The sequence below is a fragment of the Chrysoperla carnea genome, chromosome 2 (assembly GCF_905475395.1).
Source record: "Chrysoperla carnea chromosome 2, inChrCarn1.1, whole genome shotgun sequence".
Taxonomy (NCBI): domain Eukaryota; kingdom Metazoa; phylum Arthropoda; class Insecta; order Neuroptera; family Chrysopidae; genus Chrysoperla; species Chrysoperla carnea.
In genome coordinates this window covers 84,666,703-84,694,489 of record NC_058338.1, presented here as the reverse complement: position 1 = coordinate 84,694,489, position 27,787 = coordinate 84,666,703, and the positions used below count along the sequence as shown (strand labels likewise).

General features: G+C 27.3%; 1 protein-coding gene across 1 annotated transcript in view; it reads right to left on the bottom strand.

Annotated features, from left to right (window-relative positions):
* Positions 1–3,331: 3,331 nt before the first annotated feature.
* The window catches only part of LOC123293239 (protein phosphatase PTC7 homolog), a 74,431-nt gene continuing 49,975 nt past the window's right edge, over positions 3,332–27,787 (bottom strand). Inside the window, exon 3 of the mRNA XM_044873988.1 lies at positions 3,332–5,212. Within this exon, the coding sequence (XP_044729923.1) occupies positions 5,163–5,212 (50 nt within the window). The 3' untranslated portion in view covers positions 3,332–5,162. The remainder of the gene's footprint in view (positions 5,213–27,787) is intronic.

The window sequence follows — 27,787 nt, the reverse complement described above, 5'->3', positions numbered from 1 at the left end:
GACAGAGAAGATGAGACATCGTTTCTTCCTCCTGCTCATTGTGACAGCTCCTGCAGTTGTCAAGATACACTGCCAGGCCCAGGCGTTCAGTGTACCTGCAATCTAGCCAGTGCCCTGTAAGATAATATATAATGCTAACTCGATTGCGTTTCAATTTGCGATCAGACTATGTGCATTTATGAGTGTATTAATCTACTTTGTTTAAAATTATACCATTTTTACATTACGCGTTATCTGAAAATTTCGTTATTAATTATATTCACTGTTGGATCGGATTTAAACAAAATATTCTTAGTCAATATAAGAAAAAAAAATTCATATAAATAAGTCAAATTTGTTTTTTATTGAATTCTTAAAAATTTATTTCGATTTTGTTAATTTTAATTAAGAATAAAATTTGATAATTAAACTAAAAAGAGTATAATAAATTTATTAAATTGCTTAATAAATGTAATATTTGGTAAGAAATATAAACTAATACTTTAAACATTTACTTCGTTTATGGAAGCAAACAAGGAACTGAAATACTTTTTTTGTTTTGTTTAAATAATGAGTAAAAGACCACGTTATGATTTAGATAAAATCAATTTTGGACTAGTAAAATATTTAGAGGATTTTGAATTGAACTACTATTATACATGGATTTTATGAAAAAATCTTTTTGATTTCTCTTATTCTATGCGCTATTTCTCTAAATTGTGCTACATATCTAGATGTAAGCACTCGATGATTTTTTTTTCTTGATATGGCTGTGATAAGTTCACAAAGAAGCCGTGCTTAATGATGAAAAATGATGAAACATTTACAAAATCACCGTGTACTTACGCCTGTGTTTATTTGTTTATTATAAATATTATTTACCTATTTTCTTGGAGAATTTTAACACCAATATCTGATTTATTTTGTATTTCCGATATTAAATTGCTTTATCATCAAATATTAGTATTGATAACGATTTTGTTGGAAGTCGTAGGATTATGAACACAATTCAAATATCCTCTGGTGTTTTAAATCGATAAATATTTAATTCCTTTAATTCTAAGAAGCAATTTTTTGAAGATCCATTCGCAATCACCTGTTACATGTTAAATATACGCCGTATAAGAAATTTCCGCAGCGTACTTCACGGCAGAGATTAAGATTAATGTATACAAATTTTTTCATCATATATGGACAGAAAATGGTATCGATATATATATAATAAATATATCGTATTTTGGTTATGCTGATTCGACAATATCAATGTTCCTCATTCACAGCAGTTTAGACCAAGCGAATGTATACAAATTTAGTCACAATTTCGAATCGAATAAGTTAATAACACATTACGGATGTATACGATAGATCGAATGCTTCTTTTTTTTAATTATATTTTTATTTCTTACAATTATAATTTAATATTCGTTTTGCTTTATTATACCGTGTATTAAAAATGCAAAAAGTCTTTATTCGGATCGAATTACTTTATTATGATTGTATTTTGTGATATATCGACACAAGAAAAATTACAATTTATTATTTTTTTAACATTTTTATTTAAATCGAAACAGAATTCTATTGAACTTGGTTTAAAATTATTAAGAATATGTGCATATGATAAAACTTATTTAAGATACTCTTTGGAAAACAAGGTTATTTATTGCTTAAGATTGGATACACGGGTTGACAAGGCCCTATCAAGCTATTCAACCACTCCCGGCAAACATAATATTCGTCGCTCTTTACACTATCATCGTATAAATCATGAGCTTATTATTCCAAAGGAATTGAAAAATATTCACATTGTGCGAGTATGAATTTATGTATATAATATGTATGCCTGTTATAAATTATTTCTCAGAAACTACTGAATGGGTCGAAATTCGATAGAATTTCTTTGTATTCTCAATTCAGAATCGTTACATATCGAAAGAATTGATTCCTTCTTCTTACTTTCGGTTTGGCTTAAGCGCTGTCGTACAATATTCTTAGGAGACGGCATTAAAAAAAAGTTCAACCGTCAGGCCCTCACAATTTTGCTGCTCTGAGCATTTGCCCGACTTTCTACCCCTAGACTGGACCCTGTAGGTGTATAAAGTAGTACGGATTGCCATTGAAACATTGGTCGTCACTCGTAAATACTTCTTTTGTGTAATACGAATTAAACAACTAATTTCAGAGTTCACATAAAAGGTAGGTCATTTCCTTGTTTCTTGTTTGTAATTTATGTTTAGTATCTTATTAAAATTTTCTAAAGGTGGCTAATGTGAGATTTTCCGGGCTTAAAGTAAAGTTGGTTGCATATATTTACGGAAAAATCATCGAATATGTGGTCAACTGTCTGGGAGTACGTAGATTGATTATTTAGAAGTTTTATCGAATCCATTCGACTGGTAAAATAACTTAATTTCTATGAAAAAACATTGAGATAGGGAAAACTGCAGTTATTATTTTTATAACGAAACGTTACAGATTCTGATACCAATGTAGCCGCCACCAAGTTCAATTTCTTTCCATTCTAGAGCTTGATATATATATTTTCCTTACAATAACTCATGTATTGTTCACAGAGGTAGAAAAAATGTTAATAAAATTTCAATTTGTAATTTTTTGTGGAAATGTGAAATGATTTAGTAATTATATAATATTCAGTAACTATTTTTTTTAGAATTTCGATTTGGCGAAATGATACTACTAATTCTAATTAACTAAAAATATGATTTGAGCGCTACTTAAAAATTAAAAAAATTAAAATTTCTAATACGTTTTTTTTTTTTACTTTTTATTATTTTTTGTTTTGTTTTGTTTTAACGAACAATAAACGAAAAAAATTCGTAAAAAATAAATTAATATATGTAAATATTTATATATTTACTATTTAACACAATTTTGTATACACATTTTTTAAGATTGTTAATTCTTCGATACAAAAAAATTAACGATTTTAAATTATTGAATAATTGAACGTTCAATAAAACGTTCTTAAAATAAAAATAAAAAAAATTTCGTAATTAAAATCGATAATAATTTATTTACGGAGTGAGAAAATTCTTGTTATTTACAAAATATGATTTATTGAAAAATTATTTTTTTAAATATTGTACAAAGAAAAATAATATACTGAGGTAGATTTTTTTTAAAGTACTTTGTTATTTTTTACGTAATCATATTTGGTTAAAATAAATCATGAATAAAACGGTTCAAAAAATACTTTCAAAATTTTGATTCGATAAATTCTACACTCCGTGATAAAAGAAAATATGATCAACGAAATATTTTTGCTCAATAATTACATTTGTTTCATTGAAATAATATTTAATAATAAAAATGGAACATTTACTTCCCAAAAATGTTTTTTTTTTTGTACTTTTTAAATTTTTCAATTTTTTTTTAAATTTTATGAGTTCATCTCATAAACAAACACCTACATATTAAAAACACATAATTGAACGAAAATGTGATGTCACTAACCGTAGAAAAATGTTCTAAAGTCAGTGAAATCTCATTTTTTATATCCATCCCTAAAAAAATTACCAAACATAAAATCACTTTTGTACTGAATGTTCAAATAAAATTTTTAATGTATACTTATATACTACTTCAATTTTCTCCAATGACTAACCCCAAAAAATTTTGGTTTCTTTTAAAATTGGCACACTGATAAATTTTATTATGCAATCAATTAAATGATGCCTTTTAATATCGATGCAGTCTTTTCTTAGGCACTAACATAATTTATTGGGATTTTTTTCAATCTTGTAAAAGCATTGCATCTTTGTTCTTTGAATTCAATACCGTAATTAGAATTGAATAGTAATAATTAGAAGTTGAGTACTTTCTTAAAGGAAAAACATTCTCAAAGTTTTAATCGTATTTTCATACTAAACCACAGGCTTTAAATTAAAATGGCGTGAAGAAATGGATAATGTCAGTTATACGTGTCTGAATTATTAAATGACAAAATTGCTGTCATATTATGTCCTGTTAAATGGGATTACTTTGTAGATATCATTGTTGAGGGTATAATAAATTGGCGACAAAGATTTTGTGGAAATGGTATATGAATTTCGGAAGACTTGCAAAGTTGGGTGTTATCAAATGTATCGATTAAGAAGATTTAAACTTTACAATAGACTAAAAATTAATTCAGATTACCGATTCTTCTGGCGAAAGGAATTTGAAATGCAAGATACTATCACAAAATAAAGTTGAGTAAAAGTGGCAAAACGGACTAAACTAGGAACAAAGAAATTTAAATTTTTCTAGTTTTTTATATAGAAAGGAAGTTTGTCACTTTTACCCATAAAGAAAAATATAACGTTAAATAAACAAACTTATAAAAATTTATACTTAGTGTATATATATATTGTTTACGAAATATTTGTTTGGTTTCATACCAATTAAAATTTGATTTGCTGTTATCGAGATTAAAACCCTACCCCCAAAAAACTGTTTAATCACATTTTTCCTTTCTAATTACTCTAAATTATGGTTTTAAAAGATACATTTTGACATATCAATTCTAATTACAACGTTATGCATTCTATTTTTACAAATCTTTTAGAAACATGAGCTCCAAAGTGTAATTCATTTTTGATGTACATATGAAGATGTTATATAATCATAGATCTCCCACCATAATCTACCTCACGTGGTGATGATGTTAATGGTTTTAACACAGACATGTTTTTTTTTTTTTTTTTTTTTTTGTTAAAATAATATGAAAAAAAAAACTAAATACAAAAATTGTAATACAAAGTATAAGCACCATACATTTTTAAGATCTGATTGTGATTTTCGTTTTAACCCTTTTTAGCCCTATGTAGTCATATGGTTGAAAATAGACTAAATTGGCTCCTATTATGATATTAATTTTGTAAATCTTTTTACTTTATTTAATTGTTTAAATTTTACCGTCGATTAAGAATAAAAATTATCCATCAAATACAAAAGTAATGCGGGCTGAAAAGGGTTAAATTAACAAAAAAAGAATATGTTTCGGTTGTTTTACTGTCTGTTACATAATTAAACGTATTATGTTAACAGATTTATAAAAAAAAATCATAAAAACGAAATTTCTAAAGAATAAAAATTAGCGAAATTATTATTTAAAAAAATTCTCAGTATATTATTTATTAAATAAGAGTTGTATATATTCAATAGATCTTCTAATGTTGTAATCATCACAATGCCACTGTCGCTAAAAGCACTGTTATATCATCTGGTTTTCCACCTGAAAATAAAAGTAAAATTATTTATTAAAAATTGTTATAAAAATATACCCAATTATATTTTATGAATAGATAGAAAGATTTTAGTTTAAATTGTTTTGTTAATGTGATATGATTGATATTTGGGATTATTGTTAACTAGCAAGTACCCGCCGGATTTGCTGGACAATTTTATAGACTAATTCATCACATGTTATCCTCCAACTGACTTGATCCCGCCCTGTAAACATTAACTTTACTTTCAACTTTATTTTTAGACAATGGGCCTTTGTCCTAGTATTTTTGTATTGCTTCAAAAGATGTTGGTTATCGAGCCAAAACATCGTGTGAAATCAATTTTTGGATAACATCAATAAATATGAAAATATGGAGGATTTAAATGTATAAATAGGAAGAAAGGGAAATAACACTTGGTGACGTCATAACCTGCAATTGCCAGAGACTACATATCCAAAGTGGTTTTGCAAGAATAAGATACCAATTTAGCAATTAATTTTAGATTTGCAATTTAGCATATAGCGGATAGCCATTAGTATAGAACGGTTTAATAATATTTACGTATTGTAAGATTTGGTTTTATCGATAATTTTTCGGCGTCTGTCATGGTAGCAAAATAAATTATAGCACATGTATAAGCTACATTCAGTTTCATCAAAATCCGTTTAGTAGTTTTGCATGAAAGCGTGAAAAAAATTCATACATCTTCATTAATTTTCACAATTATAATAGTAATAAGTTATCGGAACACAGTTGCGAGATTCTAAATTTGAATTTTCATCTAGAAAAATGTTTAATAAATGACCTCTCTGTTTTTATATTCACAATGAAGATTTATTTCACCATCTGAGTCAGATAGTTGATGTTTTATTGAAATGTGTATATTTTTCTCTCTCTAATAAATATGCTGTATTTGTATTATTTTGTTTTCTATTAAATTACTTAAAATAAAACCTTGTAGACAAATTAGCTAACATATACTTGAGCATTTATTTACAAAATATAATTATCCATGAAATGGAAATGTGTTCGACAGTGATTATAGAGATTTCTAGCCTACCTAAATTAGCACCCAAAGCCTCGGTATACCTGTTATAAAGAAATTTCATTAATCTAATTAAAGATTATTATGTTTTTGTTGCTCCTTTCGGTTTTAAATAAATTTAGCGTTTCAATTATCTAACTACTAATGTCTTCTAACTACTAGTTTTTCTTAATTCAGCATGTCTCTTACTTGACAATTCTTGAAGAATTTCTCATATTTCACCCTCCTTTGTCAGTATTGACGTTGTGATATTGAAAAATATTAATTATTATTAATTGTCATAGTAGTTTAATGTTAATTATATTATTTCCCAAATTATTCATTAATGGCATTCAATACTAATCTTAGTCTTAAACTAAGTATATAAGTCAACATACTCAATGCTATTTGAGTTTGATTAGATGAATATTTAGTAAGAAGATCTATGACATTATTCCATGACGTCAAATGTTTTATATGTAAATAAGGTTTAGATAAAAAAAACAGGTTTGTTTGTTTCTCTTTGTGTTTAATTATTAGTTTTTTTACCTCTATGTATATACAGATTATTTATAAATGATAAGTAACCTGGTACTTAGTCTAAATTGGAACTACTGAAAACGAGGACCCACTTCCTGTTTTAATTAGTACGAATTGTTACCGCCAGTTGGCGAGATTGATCTAATTTGAATTTGAATATTTTGATTGGTCTTTAAAAATGGAAAGTACAAGTATTGCACTCTAGTAGTCTAAATCGGAACTACTGAAAACGGGCCCATTTCCTTTTTTAATCAGTACGAATTATTATCGTCAGTTGACGGGTTGCAACTTTCAGTTATCAATAGCAATAGTATTTAATATAGTATTCTTTTTGTCGAATGGAATACTTTTTATATCTAAAGTGTAGACCAGGCATGGGCAAACGTGGCTTAGAGAAGACCCTCAGACTTTTGTATCTAAAATACCAGTAAGACAGTGACAACCTAACCAGTGACAACTAAAAATACGAGTAAGACAGAGAGACCACATTTTTTTTTCTACCTATCTCATTACTATAAGAGAAACTGAGAGAGGTAGAAGAGTCGTATACCTGTCTCGCTTCCTCCTCTATGAGCAATGCGAACTTGGATAAAGAGACACACAATAAAGTTTATAGCACACAATAAAGTTATAACAATGGTGACTTCGACTTAAAATAACTTGCCCATGCCTGGTGTAGACACTGAAGATCGACATATTACTAGAGTGGAGGCCCCCAATTATCTTGAGCCTAGGTCCTCGCAACTATAAAAGACGGCATTGAGTTTTTCTACTTTTTAATTTATAGAAGGTGGAGCAAAATTATTAAAAATGTATGCGTTCATTCAACATTTACTATTCACATGTTAAAATTTCAATTTTTAATGATTACATGAAAACCTTTCGTCAGATTTTTTCCCAAAAATTATTTTATACGTATGTGACAGCAATTAATAACATTTCAAAAATTCAGATTTTTATCTACAAAGAGCTCAACAATATATTTGTTTAGTTCTTAGCATAGAGGCTGTAAGAGAAGTTTACACCAGATTTTCTATTAAAATTTTTGAGACTAGACGTATCAGTTGACTAGATAATCAATAATGAATGTAAAGAATGTATATTTAAAAATACACTTTTTCATTCAACAGAACTGCCCAAAAAAATGCAATTTTGAGTTTTATAAATACAAAAAATTAGTTTTATATGTATGTAAGTCGTCCTATTAGCTCAGTTGGTTAAAGCGTAACCATTTACGTTCGCGGTATGCTTTGGGTAACGGGTTCGATTCCCGCCGTAGCAACAAAAATTAATTTAATTAATCGTTGTGATGGGCTGGTGTAGTGCATGGTATATGGATGAAGGAGGTGCACTCAGCCTCTGAAATTGAGGAGCTGATAAATGAAATTATCAGCAGAAAGGTGGTATAACACATATATGGCATCACAATTGGCTCTAAAGCCTAAGTGTGTCCTTCGTGGAGATCCAATATAATCTAACTTAATCTATGTATGTAATGTATTATTATTTAGCCATTAAATAAATATCTAGAAATTATTTATTCTATGGGTTAATTTATTATAGCGTAACAATTTTTTCCTTCTTGAAAATTATCGTAATTATACCGCCTTCTCCTTTGAAGCTTTTAATATTTGTCCACTTTTTTACTATTCAAATAACTTTTTGATAATTTTCATTGAGTGAAACATTAATACGCATTATTGATCATTGACAACTTATTCAAATGGCATCCAGTCTAAACAGGTTCTACTATTCCATTGGTCACTCAAAAATATATATCTTAGGTCTATATGTTAATCATAAGAAAATTGTTACTTCTTTCGATACAAGGAGCCTTTTTGAATTACCTTTATAAATTTTACTAATTAGCTTTTATCAACAGCCATATGCTGTCATAAAGGGACAGTTATCCTATTAAGTTAAAGACGACGCTAAGTCTTAACCTTCTACAACCAACTAATTAAAATGGGTGATTTTAAAAACAACATATTGTATATTTTTTAAACTATAAATTAACCTGTCAATATTTTATGAGATGCACTTTGGACTGCCTGGCCTTAAACTCAAATTAAATCTAAACTACATCAGTTCAATTGATTCAACGAATTTTTTTCTTCATATTTTTAGTTTGTGGAAGATTTTAGAAAAAATTTTTAGTAAACCATATTTTATAAAATGTTGAAGAGCTTGAATCAAATATTCGTTTCGGCATATCTCAATGACACACAGTGTGCCTTCATTTTTGTCTAGGACACGTGAGAAACAGGCGATTTTTGTTCATTAAGTCAGGACAACAATATCAGCACACACAAAATCGAACAGTGTATTTAATTTAAGCACATTGAATGCTAATTTAGTACGATCTTGAAGAGAAATAGAGGTTTAGAAACGTCACAGAATGGCACATGTATCTATTCGCACCGTGTGTGAGTTTTATTGGAGGCGTTTCCATGGTAACGATACACTACTTTAATTATAGAATTGTATGGATGCATATATAATTGTATGGATTGCATTTATGACTTACATTGAAAATTTATTATTATTGCCTCACAAATTTAAATAAATAATTATGATAATTTACATTTGAAAAATAATATTTGTGCAATTTGATTTCTTATTTTCACAATTTTTAATGCATTAAGTTTAATTAATTAGTGTTTTTCAATAATTTTAATTTGACATTTTCAATAACATTAACATGTAAAGAATTGTAAATTAGTCATAACAGCCTCCTTTATCGCCAAAGTTTTTCACTGGAAGCGCTGGCATCGATTTTATTGTTCCTAATAGAAAATTATTTTCAATTTAAATCGTTAATTAGGTCGTACTAAATTTCTCTGAGAATATTTAGACAAAAAAGGTTTATTTTCAATCTCATTATTTCTATAAATAATGGTATTTATTTTGCCATAATTTAAAATTTTTTGGCAATCGTTTTTCTTTATGCTTGAATTTTCTTTGTCAGCTGATGTTTTAATCATTATATAACCAATTTTTGGCAAAATATTTAAATTATTATTAAAGATAAACCAAAAGTTCTCAGTTTCTACATAAACTTTCTACTGATTTTTGGCAAATGAAAAGTTTAATTATTATTATAATTGAAAAAAAGTTGTTTACAGATATGAATGACCTTGGAAATATAAATTTTTGATTAATTATATCGACATAATATATTAATGTAATGTACAGTAGTAAATAACTTGGACAATTACGTAGTACTAGCTCAACCCGTGAAGCATTCCGCTCCCGTAGTTAACATAACCCGTGGTTATCCTGTACCTGGGGCTAAAAACAACAACAAATTTCGTAGAAAAGTGGTGAAAAAAAATAATTATATGTTTAGAGTATTTAGGGGAGCATCTGTAATGTTTGCCTAATAAATTTATTATATTTTTTCGTTCAAATTATTTGTCTAGCGTGTTTTTTTCCTAAGCGGTACACTTTTAGACCGTGGGTATATTTTTCGTCAAACCAAGACATAATAAGCTTGAAAATGAGGAGTGAATCAAGGAATTTGATAAAGGAATAAGGAAGATAAGGGTAGGCCAGGAAAAAACTTGCTAGAGTAATAATATATAAGATATTATGAGTGACTACACCAAATATATCTCAGTTGTGAAATGTAAATTGCCCAAATTTTTTGATAAATGGGATTAAGTTTTACTCTTCTTTAGTTGGTAAATCAGCTACCTTAGCTCTAACACAAGAGTAATTTTTGGTCAGAAAATGTTTTCAACAGTATATTTTGAAAGAGTAGTTTATTTTCGATATAAGTAAAAATACTTTGCATACCTGTTAATGTAATATGCTGTGGAAATAATGATACAATATGATATAATTAATTAAAAGAATGTAGATATCGTGATAAAATATAATGTGTACAGTATTCAATTTATACTGCATGATTAATAAAACGAAATTAAATTCGATTGAGCCTGAAGTTGTACTTTCATACTCTTCTTGTTGTCTTCATTGGTATACACAAAAGTTGTTAATCGAAAAGGGTTCAAAATTTCCACTTGTTTCAACAAGCGAAATATATTAAAATATGTTTTATATTATTAATAAATAGCGATCCGTCCGGCTTTGCACGAGTGTAATGCTCATACTAAATATACTAAATAATGTCTATATACAAAAATGTGTTTATTTACGACATCACATTGCACAATTGCATGAAAATCTATTGTGAACTTTAAAGGACTAAGCATACATAGGGACAGACAGCTAATTGCGAGCGCAAAAAAACACGTTTTTTTATGAGGTTTTTTTTTTTTTTTTTGGGAATACCATTTACTCATAAATATAAAAAATGTATACATATAGGACATTTCTTTAATTTTAAGTTCCACCTACTTCTAATCCTGTAGGCGATCTCTTGGAGGTAATCTTAAAAAAGGTTTCCGGCGGTGAACACAATTTCTCTGGTTTGGATTATTTAAAATGATAAATGAATACAGGTATTATTCGAAAGAATAGTCAAAATTTTGATTTTTGACAAACTTAAAATCTCAACGATCAAGGCGGCCAGTTAAAGGTGAATTAATCCAATCTTTTTTAAATGCTACAAAGAAGAGATAGTAGCATTCGTTATTTGAGGAAAACTTTTGATGAAAGTTTCGTTCATAATTTATTCATAATCATCGGTTTAAAATTGTACGGAATCCTCAAGATGACATCAAATATTAATTAACAAATTAAGTCTGATATCATTGTTATTTTATATTAGAAAGGAGCATAATTATTATTATTACATATTTCATATTTTAATATTGATTTATGAAATGATAGTTTATTAATAAAACTAAATAGAACACACCTCTGTCTAAAACGTAATGTGTACTTGTTTTTAATGAAATAGAAAATAATTAACGTAGCTTTTACATGCAAATGAACGACACAGGAGCAGCTAGGGTTGCTTTGAATAGAAAAATGGTTTTTTATGCCTAATCCTTTCAAAACAAATTTTTGGGTGTTTTTAGCACATTCTATTAATTTTTGAAAATTTCAAACCTAGTTTTACAACAGAAACTTAGATTTAAATAAAAAAATAATTCGTTTTTTAATAAATTTACCGAAAAATTATTTTTAGCTTCTCACCATTTCAGGTTCATTACCGAAAAATTCCCTTAGCACTTAAAAAGGTGGGAACAGAGAGTAAATAAAAAATAATGAAGTTTTCTTTATAAATCGTCCTTATTAATAGTAAATCCGCCTTAATAAAAAATACATAATATCAATTTTTTTATTTTGAATTTTTTAGTTAGGATTTTCAAATACCAATTCAATAATACCCCAGTCACTCGATAGGTTTTGAGGGGAAAATTTTATGGTGCCAAAAATCGACCATTTTTGGCCGCTCTCATAATTAAGACGAGTCTCTCAAACTCTCAAACTAATTAAGACAAATCGACACTTCTCAAGCTAAAATCCATCAATCCAGCCGTTTAGGCTACCGAGCGTTCCAAAAAAATATTAATACATACATACATTACAAAAACATAACCCTCTTTCTGGCGTAATCGGGTTAAAAGAAGAGAGGTGACTTCTATGAATCGCCATACGAACTTTATATAAAAATTCGTTTCAAAAGAAAGAGACGGACTATAATCTTTGAAAGAATATAGATTTTCAAATTTTGTTATGGTATTAAATCTAATTTTACAGCAAATTCAGTATCAGCCATCCACCATTGTACCCAAATGATGAAGATACCACTTTTGGACAATCTAAATTGAAAATTGGTAACACGTGGGTTAATATATTAAGTACGGAGCGAACTACACCTGGCCGCCGTACTATTACACACTTCTCTATTAATCTACATTTAGATTAAATTAATTTTATCCACTTTTAAAAGTATTTTTTAAGAATTTGAAGATAATAATAAATACACTTTAGGAATTTCAAGTTATATTATATCGGCACGAACAATGATATCATTTAATAATGTAGATAGTGCTTTTTTGCCACCAGGTTTTCAATTTTTTTTTCGTTGGAAAATATATTCAAAAAATCACTCACGCTTTTCCACATTGAACTTGAAAAATTAAAAAGATATTATTTAGCAAAAATATAATTTCGGCGTTGTTACCAATAATTTATTTCGTAACGTACTATTCAATTTCACTTGTCGGACCACTGATGAATAGTTTAATTTAAGTTAATTGAAATTTATATTTCATAATTAAATTACATATCAATAAATGCCGTAGCGGTTTCAAATATTTTTGGAACTATGTTTCTTATCGCACGATATTTGTTTGTTGGTTGGAAGTTAAAACCAAAAAAATTGCAACAGACACCAAAAACCGATATCTAGGAAACCTAGGAAACTTATTTAATCATTAAATTTTGAGGAAATGCAAAAATCTTTTTATAATTGTCAATCATTTAAAAAAATTGAGTTGTAAAAGTTATCAGAAGTTAAAGAAAACAGAGATAATTTAAAGTAAGTACAATGCAATTTTTATATCATAATAAATAATCAAACAAAATTTAATGTACTCACAAATTGGGTTGATTACCAAATCAAAAGTATATTTTTTTTAAACTAATACTGCAATTCTTGTAAATAAAAAAAGTAAGCGCTACAATTACCAAGGTACGAATGGAATATAGTTTCTACCGGGTTTCCCACGACACCTCTCGATCTTTATCTTTTTGCTTTCGCTGTCCACAGAAATTAATATATTTTCACAGATGTAAAATATTCGACGCTATCATAACAGGCGATAAAATAGTGTAGTACTTTCATCATAAAATTGTTAATGATGGAACTTGTGTGGGTATTAAAACTAAATTAATAAAAGCAAATATGAATTTCCTGTTAGAAGTTAACGCGGGACTACAGCCACGTAATACTTTTACGTCGAAATAACTTCGATATTCGTAATTATAAGTACATCACAAGACAAGATATAATAATAAATGACCTTTGTTTAAGTCATTGGCATAATTTTTTTTAAAAATAGAAGTAAATACATTTAGTCGATTAAAATTAGTTAGAAAGTATGAATCACAAAAATAATTTTTGTTTTTATTTATTTTATAAAAATAATAAATTTTTTTCCGTTGGAATTATTTCAGTATTTTGTAATATATTTTTAAATGTAATGCTTGCGTGACAACAATTACAATTTTAAGTTTTTTCTCTAAAAATAAAACATACAATTCGTTTGTAATGTTTTGAGTAACGATAAAGTAAAAAAAAAAACAACAAAACAAAACAAATATCATTCAACATTTTTTCAAAATGAATCGGTTTCTTTTGATCATTGAACATTTTAAAAGAATTATTATAAGAATGTACTCCAAGCTTTTTAAATTTTACATTGTAATTAAAAAATAATTTTGTACTTTTAAGTTTGGAAATTTCTAGCCATAACGATTCCAAGTGACAAAAAAGATAAAATGAGAACTTGAATTTTTTATGGAAACGAAATTATTTTCCGCGACTTAGAAATTATTGCCATTATGCAAGTGGGCACCGTGATATCCACATAAAACACTAGCATGAGGTCTGCAAATAGCCAAGAAAGATTATGAACCTGAAAATTATATATATTTAAGTTGCAAACTTAGTTTAGTATAATCTGTAATTTAGTATCGCTCTCACCTCTATACTGCCATTACCTTACGGTCGGTTACAGATAAATAGTTCATACTACTTATAAATAATATTATATTGTTATCAAAATTTCAAACTGATATGATAATAAATTATGAAATATGATAAAAATTAAAATTTATGTAGAAATATACTTAAATATTCTGATTTTGAGTCATAAAAGCACATTATTGTTTTATTATATTAAAATTAAAAGTCGTAATTTTTAATCTGTATATCACGTGACCTTAAACACGAGCCGCCATGATGTGACATCATATAGGCTAAAATAATATGCATAAATTACTAATTTGTTGATGACTTTCATAGTAATTATAGGTTATGTTACCACCAACATAATTTATACATGTAATAATTACATACACGACTGTTGTTTTTACCAATATTACGTCACCAAAATGGCTGATAGCGTTTTTGCGAGAATAAAAAAGGTTTAAAATTAATTTAACTTAATTTTCAGGCAAGAAAGCGTGTTTATTTTGCGGAAATATATTTTTTTGTGGCTTTTTATTAGGAAAATCAACATTTTGAAGTACATTTTCAAACATAGAATACCTACCCCTATTAACTCGGCGAAATGAAAAATGATTTATAAGATTTGTTTACAAAGTAAAGAAGTTTTTAAGCGATTGCAAGGGAAAGATTATAATAGCGTAATAAACATTTAATCAAATTACTTTTATAATTTGATATTTTGGGTAATTTTACAAATAGAATTAAATAAATATATAAATAAAAATAAATACGAAAAAATGATTACTTAATGTTGATTACTCTATCCCATTACACATACATGCATGTCACACATACAGAACTGATATTCCCATATAATGCATACACTATACAATTTGCGCCCTCACGGGTAAACAGTGATGTTTACGAAAAAATGTTTCAAACAAAAGTTGGTTATTTTTTTATAATGAATATTTTTTAGGTACATCTAAACTTTTGTTCTATCTCTAACAATTTACAAGATGGGTCCTACGGACCCAATTTATCTATGTTGCTCATTTACGAACTCGACCTCACTTTTTAGGTCCTGAGTACGCTGTAAAAATTTCAGCTTGATATATATTTTTTCGTTTTTGAGTTATCGTGTTGACAGATATAGACAACCCAAAATGGACTAATTAGGTGATTTTATAAACATCTATACCAAAATTTTGTTCATAGCTTCAATATTTTTAAGCGTTACAAACTTGGGTCTAAACTTAGTATATACCTTGCATATTACATGTATGCATGGTATAAAAATACAATCTATAAATTTTATATTAGGACATTTTGTTGGTAAACAATATTTTTTTTGTGTAGTTTTTAATTTCCCCCATTTAAAATTTGTTATTAAAATAAACATGAAACTAAATGTGCCTCAATGCTTTCATATTAATTTACTTTTTTATCGTTTTAAAATGAAATATTCACCGTGACGACGACAAACGAGTATTTAAAATTTTCCATGAATTTCTCCGATAAAAATATATATTATAAGAACAATATTAATCGAGTTAAATCGGGAAATTATGTCAGTGTTCAAAAATTGAATTAATTATTTTGTTATTTTAAATAAATTTTATGTTAACAAAATATCTTGAACAATCATATTTATTATCGTTTAAAAAAGTATCCACAGATATATTTTAAGGACTTTCCCAGAAAAATGAATGGATTCTGTTAGAACTCGGAAAAATTAGAAGAAAATTGAGAAGTTTTTTTGAATATATACCATAGTTTTTGAAATATTGATACCTAAAGATTTAGAGAAAATCACTTAGAGAAGAAAAAACACACAATTGCATCACTTTAAATGTATTTTATGGAAAAACGATTGCCGCTTGTTATAATTTTCTTTATATGAAAATATTTGCCATCCTTTTAAACTATAATATTAAAAAACGTGATTTTTTGGGAACGTGCTTAAAGTATACAGGAAAAACATTGTAAATCTATTGCATTATCGCTTAAACCCTTTTAAGTAATTTTGAAAGAATCCAGGGTACTAGCGAATTTGGAAAGTAAAATTTAAGGACATTTTAAGAATTTGCCGGACCGAAAATATTGCTTTATAAGGAAACTTTTGTAATTAAAAAGAATAACTACTAATTACTCATTTATTTTAAATTTACACACAAAATTTAAAATTAAGGACATTTCCAGGTTTCCAAGGACCGTTAGACAGCATGGAATGTGCCATAAAGTAGTGTATATCGTTTGAATACATAGAATAAGAATTCAATCTCCAGTTCATAAACATATTCTTTTAAGGCAATTTTGTAAACCTTGATCTCTCATGTTAAAGTATAGTCATTTGGTAGTTTTACCTGGAAAGTTTTCCGGGAGATTTGAAAATTCCACTTTGCTACCTGGTATCTTTGAGGCTCACGCCGCTATATTGGAAAAATAGCGTCGAAAAACAGTTTCTTGACAATATCTCCTTTTCGAGCCATTTTACGAGGAAAATATATACATACAAAATTTAATTTTAGAAAATTTCCTACAATTTTGCATTACAATTTTTTTTTTGTAAAATCAAGCTTCGGCGTATGAGCGCAGCAAAGTGATTAGATTAAGTGAAAGATTATATATTCTGATTCAAGTATTTAACGTTAAATAACTGAAAAATTTGACGATTTTTGAAAAAAGTATATTATACACTTTTAAAAAAACCTTGAAAATGAAAAAGTTTCAAATCATTTGCAAAAATCTATAAAATCATTCATTTTTAAAACTCCCGGAAAACTTTCCAAGTAGCCACCTTTTTTTAACCAAATGAGTATTAAATAATTTTATTTTAAAGTGAAATTAATATTTTTTTGAATACAAATTGCCACAGCATATTCCAACACAATACTTGAAATACACCCATAATCAGTTTCACATGTTTTGAAAAAATTAGAAAATTGTTTTGACAGAAAAACTAACAATGCTTAAGTGTTGAGTTATTTTCTCATTAAAAACTCGTTCATGTTTTCTTTTTTGACAAAAATAATTGTCAAACGTAAATAAAATCTACGTCAAAATTTCATAGTCTTCAGACAGAAAGTTATAATGAGGCCTAGCGAATTGTGTTATAACGAATAAAAATTTGTTTATTTTTAAAATAAAATTGTTATGATTGGAATAATTCCAAATATTCCAAATATTCCAAATATTCCAAATATTCCAAATTTATTTAATAAAATTATTATTTTCAGTTGTACCAAAGTTCAAATGCATCAACAGAATTTTAAAGAAACGTATAAAAAAATGTTTATATCAAAATAAAAACAACTGATAATAAAAAGAAAGAAAAATTTGGCCACAAAAACTATTATTATTTTAGATATTTTAAAATGTTTGAATAAATAATAGAAATTTTATAGTTCAGTTGGCGGAGTTTAAAAAAACGTCGTTGCTTTAAAAAATTATTGGAGTTTATGGTAAATTAAAGTTTTTGATCATGTGGTGATAATCGCGAAGCGCGTTTATAATTGAATCATATAAATGATTGAGAAATGGATTGGTTAATCTCTATCTCTATATATTATAAATGCGAAAGTAAGCATGTTTGTTTGTTTGTTACGCTTTAACGCTAAAACTAGGGAATGGTTTTTAATGAAACTGTACAGCAATGTAGCTCATACTTCAGAATAACACATGAGATATAATTTATAAAGATATATTATTTAAAAAAACAAAAAAATTAATTTAATTTGATATTACCATAAACACCAGATTTCTGTAAAAATAGTCAAACTAAAATATTTCACGGCCATCTTTTCTGATATACTCAATGAATAATTACGACTATTATACATTTAAAAAAATTTGAAAATACATTTAAAAACCATACATATATTTTACCTGTGTAAAACAATCCTTACCATTACTTCGAGTGTTATAGAAAGGGAATAAGCGAGAGCAATCCTTATCAATCTTTACTTTTAGACCCAGCGAAGCGGGTAGGTATCACTCTAGTTTTTCATAAAACAGTCCGTTAACGAGGTAAATCAATGAAACGTGCTTTTGAAACTTTCATTTAGAAGGTTGAAAACATAATTTTTTAAAAGATTTTCTGAGTAGCTAAAAATGCATTACGTCTAAAATATTTACACTAACGACATTTATAGTCCACAAGAATAAATAGAAATAAACTATTAATTTAGAAGCAAAGGGAAATGCTCAATTTACGAAACCAGTTAATTATACAATTTTTAAGCTAAATTACGATAGAGTAACAACTAATTTTAAAACTAGATTGTTCTGGTTAAGCTGCGGTTAACTGGCTAGTTTAACAAACTATAGTAAAATGTATATACTGTTTAATATAAATTTAACAAACACTTCGATGATAAAGATTAATTTTGATTGTTAAATTAATTGAATGAGTTTAATTTTAGTGGAGATAAAAACTAGAAAAAATATTTTATTTACAAACAAAATATTCTAAAAATAAATAAAACCAAAGAAAAATTGTGAATGAACCCGGAACATTATAATTAGATTATACTAAATTAGTTTAAAAAGCTTACATAAATTTTCCGATATATAAATTACGTTTCTAAAATAGAAATATATTTTTATCAATACGCTTAAATTTGATTAGTTAGCAAATACTTTTAAACGCATAAAAATTTCGCTAAATGATTGGTTTTCTCATGATATAATTTTTAAAATATAGGTGTGAAGTTAATTGAAGTGTTAGAAAAAATTCATTGTAGCTCTAAAGCGTGAAAAAAGAAAGGGCTATCAGATTCATACATTGTTCATTCTATTAAATCTAAGTTATTCTCAACATATAAATTACTCATCAAAGTAACAAAAGCTAAACTAGCTAGACCCGTGGGGAATTTCGCAAAGCGGTATCCGTGGCTAAAATATAATATATAAGTGATACAAAATGTCACTAATAATACACTTTCTTTTTATTTATAAACAATTTTCTAATAGATATGATATTACATAATGAACACAAATAAATTTTAATATTATTTTTCTAGCCTGTTTTTTCTTAAGTGCGAGGCTACTCATTAGCCAGCAAGATAAGATTTGAAATTAGGGGTGAGTCATTTCATTTGATAATGGAATAAGGAAGATTTCGTATACCCAGGAAAAACAGGATCGAGAAATATACAGGGTGCCGTGATTTGATGGACATAGCTTAAGAACGTATTCTTTGGACAAATTTTATCTCTCGGTCCAAAACGCAATAGTTTAGGTGCTATGGGACCTATTGAATTTAACAAATAAAGTAAAGACATTGTTGAGTATATAGTTTAATATTTTATTAATTAAAAATTTTTCTTCGTATAGATACTACTAGAGGGACTATTTGTCCAAAGAATACGCTCTTAAGCTATGCCCATTGAGTCACGGGACATTCTGTGTAAGAATAGCAGACGAAAAAAGATTCTCGACATTCTAACGTCCTTTTAATCTGGATAACAAAGGTAGTCTTTATCAAAATAATAAAGAAGTCTGTAGGATTTAGAATTTTTTATCTTGGTATTTATCGTTCATTTAGCCTGAGTTAAAAAGCCATGGTCATGGCCAAAGTGGTCAAAGCCAAGCCATTGACGAATCCAGTTTGGCGATTGAGTCTCGTTTTTTAGCTTTACGATACTTCTGATATTTTGAATTATACTTCGTGCCATAGGAACCAAAATTTGTTATTGTAACAGCCCATTATATTCAGTGGTCTGTAGGTCATTTGCCAAGTAGCTCGTCACATACTTGTGACGGATCGAAGCTCATGAAATTTTTTTTCAAAAATTGTTTTAGAAAAACATTTATACTTTGTTGTAGATAAAGACAGTATATAAATTTCATTTTTTGCCCAAATTTCAGTTTTTTGTATTTTATATTACGTATTTCGACTACTAAGTAGTCATCATCACTATGAATTAGCTAATCGTAATTACTCTTCTAGGAAATTGGGGCAAAAATCGAAATTTATTTCGAATTATCTTAGAGTTCTCATTTATTATCTTCGACAATATTTATAGAAAAAAAAAACAGGATTGTAATAACGAAAATTTCAATGTTCACTTTTAAGCAAATACCTATCCACGTGTATAAACGAATTTCGCATAACTCCGAAAACTTAAGAATTTAAAATACCGAAAAATGTAATTATCAGTAAATATTCGACTGAGAGATGATGTATTTATTTTAATATCTAATTTTAAAAAAAATAAGCAACAAATTTTTCATTATTATTTTAGTTCAATTAAAATTTCCATTAAATCCTACACTATTTAAGTAATTTACGTAATTACTACTGTTAGTATTTACATCGTAAAATGGTAATACAAAATTAAACTTTATAACGATGGTAGGTACATATTTCTAATTAACATAACATCGTTAAATAATTTCAAAGTGTAAATGAATGTAATAATCATTAACACTACCGTTTTAAATGTTAGACCGGTAGCTACAAACATAATTTAGTAGGTGTCGAATCAGTCAAACGATCGTTTGAATGTGACACTTAAAGAATCAGTTCTGATCGATTATAATCTTTATTTACATTAAAATTTATGTTATTATTATTAAGTCGCCTGTTTTACGCATTAATTTTTAAATTTCTCTGTTTTGTATTATGACCTTTGATATTGAAATTTTTTTTCAATTCGCACTTCAAAATATAATACGAAAGAAACAGTACATTTTTCATTCAAACAAATATTTTGATAACAAAATGTTAATATTTATTTCCAATAATTTATAAAGCATGAAAGAAACGAAATTAAAAAGGATTCAGAATAGTCTGAAAATTTTTTTGTGACACTGATTGTGATTTTATCTGATTGCATGAAAAATACTACTTTGGATATTCAGTCAACTTTCGACTGGGGGAACCGATTTTGATGATTCTTTATTTATTTGAAAGCTGGTGCTTCTCGTGTGGTCCCATTTCATTTTGGTATAATTCTGACAACGTCATCCATGAGAAAACCATAAAAGTCTTAAATTTGCATTAAGTATGTACGACAAGAGGACGAATGAATAACTCAATATCACGCCAACCAATTTCGATGATTCTTTTTTTGGTGATAAATTAGTTAGTGTACTTCAGATTCACTAAAAATCACAAAATAAAAAAAAAACTTTTAACAGAAATAAAATCGACTTCAAAAGAAAAACTTTTCCAAAACAAATTAATATGCACTAAAAAGTAAAAAATAACGATAATATAATGTAGTAAAAAATTATTGTTATTTTTGGAGTCGGTGTCTGCCAAGCTAATGTAGCAAACTGTTCTGTCAGAGTTGTTTCCTTGGCTGACACCGCCTTCAAAAAAAAACAAACAATAATCTATCATAAATAAAATTATCGTTATTTTTTTTACTTTTTAGTGCATATTATTTGTTTTGGAAAACTTTTTCTTTTGAAGTCGGTTTTCTTTTTGTTAAAAGTTTTTTTTACTCATTAAATTCGGGGTTTTTCTGTACCAGTAAGAGCTTTTAGGCTAGTGTGTTTATTTTCTTCTGGCTACGGTTTTCTGTTTTCTATGGAAAATGTTATAACTTGATTGAGTAATAATAATTGTTTTCAAACCACTGATCCAATAAAATTAATTTAATAAAGTTATCATTGTTTACAAAAGACAATTTATAAATGTTTGTAATAAAACGTGATATGTTAATCATACTTTTCTCTCAATATACAAACTACAATATATAGGTATATGTAATTTAGATTGAGATGTTTTGCCGAATTCGAATAGAATTATAAACATAAAATATTATTTGAAACCGTAAGATTCGATGGAATAAAACTATTCAGGGGAATCGAGACATCTGGAACTATTTTAGCCTTCAGACATTTTCATCTTCACGGGAGGGGGACGTCCAGACGTCAGAGTAGTAGGACAAAAGCGAGCAGGAACGAGAATGTGGAAACAATAAGGTGATTTTCATAGCCGAGTCTGTTTCACTTCGCCGAGAATATCCATATATTGCCAACAGAGTGAGAGATACGAATGAAAATATCACGGTGCAGACGATATAATCCTCTTATTCTGTCGGCGCAGGACCGTGATAGTTTTGCGCATGGGTAACTTCATGGACAGTAGTAAAAGAAGGCGCGATTCCGGCACATGCGCAAGTAGAAAGTACTTATGCACTGTCTCGCTTGTTTCCGCCGGTGCCTCACGGGAATAATAGGGCGCTGGTAATATACGAGTATTACATATATGGAGTATACTGAAGTATGTGGATTAGGGGTAAAGTAGTAGCTGAAAACTGATTCTCAATTTGTTTCACTCAATTTGCATCTCTCGAAGAACTAGTGGCTTCGCCAGCTAGTTTGTTTTTGTTCTGTGTCATTCAAGTTATTGAATGTACATTTTATTTTAGGTCGTAAATTAATTACAACTGAATCTAGCTACAACAATTAGTTATCGCGACTTTACAAGTGAGTTACATAAATGCCATAAAACTAATAAACATACAGGTTCTTATTGTAAATATAGAGGTTTAGTGGAGATTCTAAACCCAAATGTTTGTGTGTGTTACAATAAATACAATTAAGAATTCCAGTACAATGATTATTGAATGAAATGCATACGATGTTATTTAATGAAGCTGAAGTTGGCCGCTAAAAAATACCCACCAAAAAAAAATAGTCGAGAAAATAAAGGATAAAAAAAAAACATTATTTGTGACTTAAAATGGAATAATTTAGAACGCTATATTATAAGATCAACTCCCAGTATCATTAAGCTACCCATAAAAAGTGAAATTAATAAGAAAATCTTGGGAAAATCATCCTCTTTGTATTATTATGACCAACAAATTTATTTTGCTTACGCTAGTTTTAAGCAACGTTAAACAATGAGTAATAAAAATAAGATATTCAACAAAAAAAATATGGAAAATTTCGGAAAATATGTAAGAAAATTTTCTTATGAAAAAAATTTTTTTTTGCAAAATTTTCTTGAATTTTGAAAGACATGGTAATGTGCGTGAGTACAAATTTTTTGTGTTCGCGAATTTTCTGAGTGTTTTTTTTACGTTGCGGGTGTTTTTTGGAAAATTGACAATAACTTTTTTCTGCAAAATAAAATTTTTTTTTAAGGTAATTTTTTGGAATAACGAATGCATTTCGAAACTATCTATCATCATAAGGTCACTGTTTGAAAACTATATAGTGAATTTTAGTTGAATTTTAAAATGGGTATTTATCTTATACAATAGTCATGTTTGGAAAACGTCATAATTTTCTTTAGCAAAATAACTTTTTCTTTTAAGCAAATTTTCTCGATAAATGAAAGGCTACTGAAACATTTAAGCACCATTAGATCACTGTTTGAAAACTATATAGTGAATTTTAGTTGAATTTTAAAATGGGTATTTATCTTATAGAATAGTCATGTTTGGAAAACGTCATAATTTTCTTTAGCAAAATAACTTTTTCTTTTAAGCAAATTTTCTCGATAAATGAAAGGCTATTGAAACAATTTCGGTAGACTTGGTCACTGTTTGGCTACTATTTTCAATGATTACCCTATCTAATATAAGTACATTGTTAAAAAATTAGCGGGTGTTTTTTGGAAAATTGACAATAATTTTTTTCAGCAAAATAAAATTTTTTTTTAAGGTAATTTTTTGGAATAACGAATGCATTTCGAAACTATCTATCATCATTAGGTCACTGTTTGAAAACTATATAGTGAATTTTAGTTGAATTTTAAAATGGGTATTTATCTTATAGAATAGTCATGTTTGGAAAACGTCATAATTTTCTTTAGCAAAATAACTTTTTCTTTTAAGCAAATTTTCTCGATAAATGAAAGGCTATTGAAACATTTAAGCACCATTAGATCACTGTTTGAAAACTATATAGTGAATTTTAGTTGAATTTTAAAATGGGTATTTATCTTATAGAATAGTCATGTTTGGAAAACGTCATAATTTTCTTTAGCAAAATAACTTTTTCTTTTAAGCAAATTTTCTCGATAAATGAAAGGCTATTGAAACATTTAAGCACCATTAGATCACTGTTTGAAAACTATATAGTGAATTTTAGTTGAATTTTAAAATGGGTATTTATCTTATAGAATAGTCATGTTTGGAAAACGTCATAATTTTCTTTAGCAAAATAACTTTTTCTTTTAAGCAAATTTTCTTGATAAATGAAAGGCTATTGAAACAATTTCGGTAGAATTGGTCACCGTTTGGCTACTATTTTCAATGATTACCCTATCTAATATAAGTACATTGTTAAAAAATTAGCGGGTGTTTTTTGGAAAATTGACAATAATTTTTTTCAGCAAAATAAAATTTTTTTTTAAGGTAATTTTTTGGAATAACGAATGCATTTCGAAACTATCTATCATCATTAGGTCACTGTTTGAAAACTATATAGTGAATTTTAGTTGAATTTTAAAATGGGTATTTATCTTATAGAATAGTCATGTTTGGAAAACGTCATAATTTTCTTTAGCAAAATAACTTTTTCTTTTAAGCAAATTTTCTCGATAAATGAAAGGCTATTGAAACATTTAAGCACCATTATATCACTGTTTGAAAACTATATAGTGAATTTTAGTTGAATTTTAAAATGGGTATTTATCTTATAGAATAGTCATGTTTGGAAAACGTCATAATTTTCTTTAGCAAAATAATTTTTTCTTTTAAGCAAATTTTCTTGATAAATGAAAGGCTTTTGAAACAATTTCGGTAGAATTGGTCACCGTTTGGCTACTATTTTCAATGATTACCCTATCTAATATAAGTACATTGTTAAAAAATTAGCGGGTGTTTTTTGGAAAATTGACAATAATTTTTTTCAGCAAAATAAAATTTTTTTTTAAGGTAATTTTTTGGAATAACGAATGCATTTCGAAACTATCTATCATCATTAGGTCACTGTTTGAAAACTATATAGTGAATTTTAGTTGAATTTTAAAATGGGTATTTATCTTATAGAATAGTCATGTTTGGAAAACGTCATAATTTTCTTTAGCAAAATAACTTTTTCTTTTAAGCAAATTTTCTCGATAAATGAAAGGCTATTGAAACATTTAAGCACCATTAGATCACTGTTTGAAAACTATATAGTGAATTTTAGTTGAATTTTAAAATGGGTATTTATCTTATAGAATAGTCATGTTTGGAAAACGTCATAATTTTCTTTAGCAAAATAACTTTTTCTTTTAAGCAAATTTTCTCGATAAATGAAAGGCTATTGAAACATTTAAGCACCATTAGATCACTGTTTGAAAACTATATAGTGAATTTTAGTTGAATTTTAAAATGGGTATTTATCTTATAGAATAGTCATGTTTGGAAAACGTCATAATTTTCTTTAGCAAAATAACTTTTTCTTTTAAGCAAATTTTCTTGATAAATGAAAGGCTATTGAAACAATTTCGGTAGAATTGGTCACCGTTTGGCTACTATTTTCAATGATTACCCTATCTAATATAAGTACATTGTTAAAAAATTAGCGGGTGTTTTTTGGAAAATTGACAATAATTTTTTTCAGCAAAATAACATTTTTTTTTAAGGTAATTTTTTGGAATAACGAATGCATTTCGAAACTATCTATCATCATTAGGTCACTGTTTGAAAACTATATAGTGAATTTTAGTTGAATTTTAAAATGGGTATTTATCTTATAGAATAGTCATGTTTGGAAAACGTCATAATTTTCTTTAGCAAAATAACTTTTTCTTTTAAGCAAATTTTCTCGATAAATGAAAGGCTATTGAAACATTTAAGCACCATTAGATCACTGTTTGAAAACTATATAGTGAATTTTAGTTGAATTTTAAAATGGGTATTTATCTTATAGAATAGTCATGTTTGGAAAACGTCATAATTTTCTTTAGCAAAATAACTTTTTCTTTTAAGCAAATTTTCTTGATAAATGAAAGGCTTTTGAAACAATTTCGGTAGAATTGGTCACCGTTTGGCTACTATTTTCAATGATTACCCTATCTAATATAAGTACATTGTTAAAAAATTAGCGGGTGTTTTTTGGAAAATTGACAATAATTTTTTTCAGCAAAATAAAATTTTTTTTTAAGGTAATTTTTTGGAATAACGAATGCATTTCGAAACTATCTATCATCATTAGGTCACTGTTTGAAAACTATATAGTGAATTTTAGTTGAATTTTAAAATGGGTATTTATCTTATAGAATAGTCATGTTTGGAAAACGTCATAATTTTCTTTAGCAAAATAACTTTTTCTTTTAAGCAAATTTTCTTGATAAATGAAAGGCTATTGAAACATTTAAGCACCATTATATCACTGTTTGAAAACTATATAGTGAATTTTAGTTGAATTTTAAAATGGGTATTTATCTTATAGAATAGTCATGTTTGGAAAACGTCATAATTTTCTTTAGCAAAATAACTTTTTCTTTTAAGCAAATTTTCTTGATAAATGAAAGGCTATTGAAACAATTTCGGTAGACTTGGTCACCGTTTGGCTACTATTTTCAATGATTACCCTATCTAATATAAGTACATTGTTAAAAAATTAGCGGGTGTTTTTTGGAAAATTGACAATAATTTTTTTCAGCAAAATAAAATTTTTTTTTAAGGTAATTTTTTGGAATAACGAATGCATTTCAAAACTATCTATCATCATTAGGTCACTGTTTGAAAACTATATAGTGAATTTTAGTTGAATTTTAAAATGGGTATTTATCTTATAGAATAGTCATGTTTGGAAAACGTCATAATTTTCTTTAGCAAAATAACTTTTTCTTTTAAGCAAATTTTCTCGATAAATGAAAGGCTATTGAAACATTTAAGCACCATTAGATCACTGTTTAAAAACTATATAGTGAATTTTAGTTGAATTTTAAAATGGGTATTTATCTTATAGAATAGTCATGTTTGGAAAACGTCATAATTTTCTTTAGCAAAATAACTTTTTCTTTTAAGCAAATTTTCTTGATAAATGAAAGGCTATTGAAACAATTTCGGTAGACTTGGTCACCGTTTGGCTACTATTTTCAATGATTACCCTATCTAATATAAGTACATTGTTAAAAAATTAGCGGGTGTTTTTTGGAAAATTGACAATAATTTTTTTCAGCAAAATAAAATTTTTTTTAAAGGTAATTTTTTGGAATAACGAATGCATTTCAAAACTATCTATCATCATTAGGTCACTGTTTGAAAACTATATAGTGAATTTTAGTTGAATTTTAAAATGGGTATTTATCTTATAGAATAGTCATGTTTGGAAAACGTCATAATTTTCTTTAGCAAAATAACTTTTTCTTTTAAGCAAATTTTCTCGATAAATGAAAGGCTATTGAAACATTTAAGCATTATTAGAATAGTGTTTGAAAATTCATTTCAATGATTCCAATATCTTAAATGAAAGTATAATATGAATGAACATTGTTAAAAAATTAGCGGGTGTTTTTTC